At 42.5% G+C, this 3,133-nt stretch overlaps 1 protein-coding gene across 1 annotated transcript in view; it reads left to right on the top strand.

The window, feature by feature from the left end:
• Positions 1–2,615, top strand: part of MBOAT1 (membrane bound O-acyltransferase domain containing 1) — a 104,739-nt gene extending 102,124 nt beyond the window's left edge. Inside the window, exons 13-14 of the mRNA XM_044917462.1 lie at positions 1,378–1,527; positions 1,629–2,615. Coding sequence (XP_044773397.1) covers positions 1,378–1,527; positions 1,629–1,647 — 169 coding nt within the window. The 3' untranslated portion in view covers positions 1,648–2,615. The remainder of the gene's footprint in view (positions 1–1,377; positions 1,528–1,628) is intronic.
• The last annotated feature ends 518 nt before the right edge of the window (positions 2,616–3,133 follow it).

Below are 3,133 nucleotides of genomic sequence, written 5' to 3'. Positions count from 1 at the left end.
CCCCCCCCCCCCCCCCCCCCCCCCCCGTTTTACTTTCCATGGTTTCAGTTATGCATGGTCAGTTGCTCTCCGGAAACAGATGATCCTCCTTCTGACGTATATGGTCAGAAGGTCAGGAGTAGCTCCATGCTACTGATTTAATCATTTCCCATCATCACAGGAAGGGTGAGTACAGTATTGTTGTACTGGATTTTGAGAGAGGAGAGACCACATTCTCATAACTTATTATGGTATATGGTTATAATTGTTCTTTTTCATTATTATTGTTAATCTCTTACTGTGCCTAATTCATAAACTGTATCATAGGTAGGTACATATAGGGAGAAACATAGTGTATAGAGGGTACAGTACTATCCACCGTTTGAGACATCCACTTGGGGGTTTTGGAACATGTCCTCCAGCTCTGTCGGGGGTGGGGGGCGGGGAACTACTCTACCTTACCTCCTCTACTTGTTTCCCATTCCCCTGAAGAAAGAGATGAGGGCTTTGCCTTTTTATAAATCCCGGTTTAATGCTTTGTACATCCTAAGCAGTAAATGCATATTGAAAGAAAAGTGAGTGAAGATGTATTCGCTTCTGTTAGAAGTCTTGACTGTTCTGTAGACATTTTCGGGGAAGTTTAGGGAATATGTGAATTATCGGATTCTAATGGGTCTGACCTTGTGATCACAGAAGCTGAGGAATGATGCATGAATCCATTGTGGGTTTTTTCCCCTCCTTTTAACATTATTTTTCCTTTGATCTTCAAAGAGCATTGGAGAAAGTCTAAGTTCAGCCTTTTCAAAAGGATCTAGAACAATTGTACAAATGCGAGCTGTTTCTAATTACATTTACAGATATGCCAGTATTTACTGTCTACATTGTGCTCAGCGTCCTGAGCACCACATTTACACAATAAAAGCCCAGACTCAAAAGCAACACTTGTTTCTTATTAGTTTGGATGAAAGCTATTTTCGGAGTCATGGAGTAGGTTTTGAAAATCTGGATTCTTCTGGCTCCTCACACACACAAGAAGAACCCCTTATACTTGAGTACATCGGCTAAAGTATAAGTTGCATTTGTACAGAATACAGGGTTTGAATTTTCCTGTGTGTCCTTATATTTTGAATATTAGGGGATTCTGGCTGTCGTGGGATTAATGTTCTTAGTCTGCTCATAGCAGTGGGACAGCGCTATGGGTCTATCTGTAGATGGGCTGATGGGTTTGCTCTACCCAGTCCTGTGGTTTTGGTCCATCCCTGGCCTGCTCACCTACTGGAGTTTTCATGGGGTGGACTGAAGCAAGCCACTTGCTGGACTGCAGATGATGTAATCACATCCATGCGACATTTCCCATTTGTATCCTTGTGTGCAATTTTTGCGTATGTTTTATTCTAGGTCCATGTATTTTTATTTACACATCATAAGTCTCCTGATAATACTCTTTCTGCCAATCAAACCACACGCTCATACCCAGAGGCAGCCTCAGACTCTGAACTCCGTTAATAAGAAAAAAAAAAGACTGATACCTCCAAGGAAGCTGAGCAGGTAAAACAGCAAAACATGAGAAAGAGGAGATCAAAGGCTCAAGGGTTCGCCAGGGACTTAGAAGTGATGTTTACATGCTTTTTTTTTTTTTTTTTTTAAAGTGCAGGGAGTATTTTATAAAGCCTTTTCTATGATTAAGTCAGCCATGTCCAGTTGATTTAATATTGCCGAGGACATTTGAGTGGTGTGGAGGAATGTGGAGACTGTGCTGGTGTTGCAGAGACCATCCATTCTGGGCTGCTGGGTCTTTGCTTTTCTGGCATGATTTCCAGCCACTGGAACCCGGGCACCTGCTCCAGAAGGCAGAAGGTGGTTGCTGACGGAGCTTGTCTTCCCGAACATACCCAGACACAGTTGTTCTTGGGGAAGCCCCAGACCCGTTGACCACAGCGACTACACAGAAGACCATGGAGGAGAGGGATCCTGCAAAAAGGACCCCGGAGGACTTGCCGTGAACACTTGAATGGACTGAAAGTCAGGCATGCCCTGAAGTAGGCTGCATTTTTTCCCCCAGGGATATGACTCTTCCCTTTTTTCTTTGAACTGAGCCAAGATCGGAAATCAGAAAGTCTCCTGTGCACGTACCCCAGGAGTCTAGGAAGGGCTACGGTTTTCCATTTCACATGCGCCATCTGCCTTGCCCAGGGATGGCCCTGAGAAAACACCCAAATGTTTGCACCATCAGAGGCAGCAGAATGTCTTTTAAATAATTTTTTTAAAGTAAATTTATATAGGAGCTTGGTAAGAAGCAACATTTTTCTCTTTGCTCCCTCCATTTCATAGAGGGGTGAATGATCATGGCTATGATGCACACATGGGCTGATTTTCACTTTTCTGATTTTGCAGCTGATGAAACCTGTTTTAGTTGAATCATCATATTGGAAAGCAGACATTGAAGATGATTTTCTATCTTTGTTATGAATGTGCTGTGGTTCCTTTCAGGGACTTCTATTGGGTGATAATTCTATTTGGCAGAAGGAGACATGGTATTAAATGTGCAAAATAATAATGATGATGCTGATAATTGTATGGTACAATGGTGTGCCCTCAAATAAATGCCTTGGGAGGAGAGAATTTCTTCAAATCAGATGGTCAAAAATTGGTTTCATACTGAGTGAATACTGTGTTTCTATATAAAGGAAATGTTTCTGAACAGAAGGGCTGTTTTATGTTTCTGTGAGTGGAGACTCGGCATTCTGAAGCATGTGTGTATATTTGTGTGTTTCTCTGTGTTTTAACAAATATGCACAAACTTATAACATGTTCAATTTGTCCTCTATGTCAGGCGCTTGGACGGTTTTGATTTTTGGTTTGATTTCCTATCTTCATTCCCACCTTTGCGGGTAGGCTTAAACCCTTTTTACAGATGAGGAAAGGGAGAATCAGAGGGACGTTTGTTAACTGTCCCCACAGTCACAAAGTTAGTGAAGGAGCAGAGATTAAAATCCAAGGCAGTCCCAAGAGAGCTGGTGGCAGTTGGTATTTCCAAGAGGTATCCTGCTGCTGCTTCTCTTAAGACAATGACATGTGTGAAGTGATGTGCTGGTCCCTTGAAGAGTTTATATGGTGCTGGGGGAGAAGACTAGAACCTGAACTCTAGGCCTTA

Source organism: Neomonachus schauinslandi, chromosome 8 (genome assembly GCF_002201575.2).
Source record: "Neomonachus schauinslandi chromosome 8, ASM220157v2, whole genome shotgun sequence".
Taxonomy (NCBI): Eukaryota; Metazoa; Chordata; class Mammalia; order Carnivora; family Phocidae; genus Neomonachus; species Neomonachus schauinslandi.
Note: the sequence above shows the minus strand (reverse complement) of the source record. Positions and strands in the feature narration are given on the sequence as shown.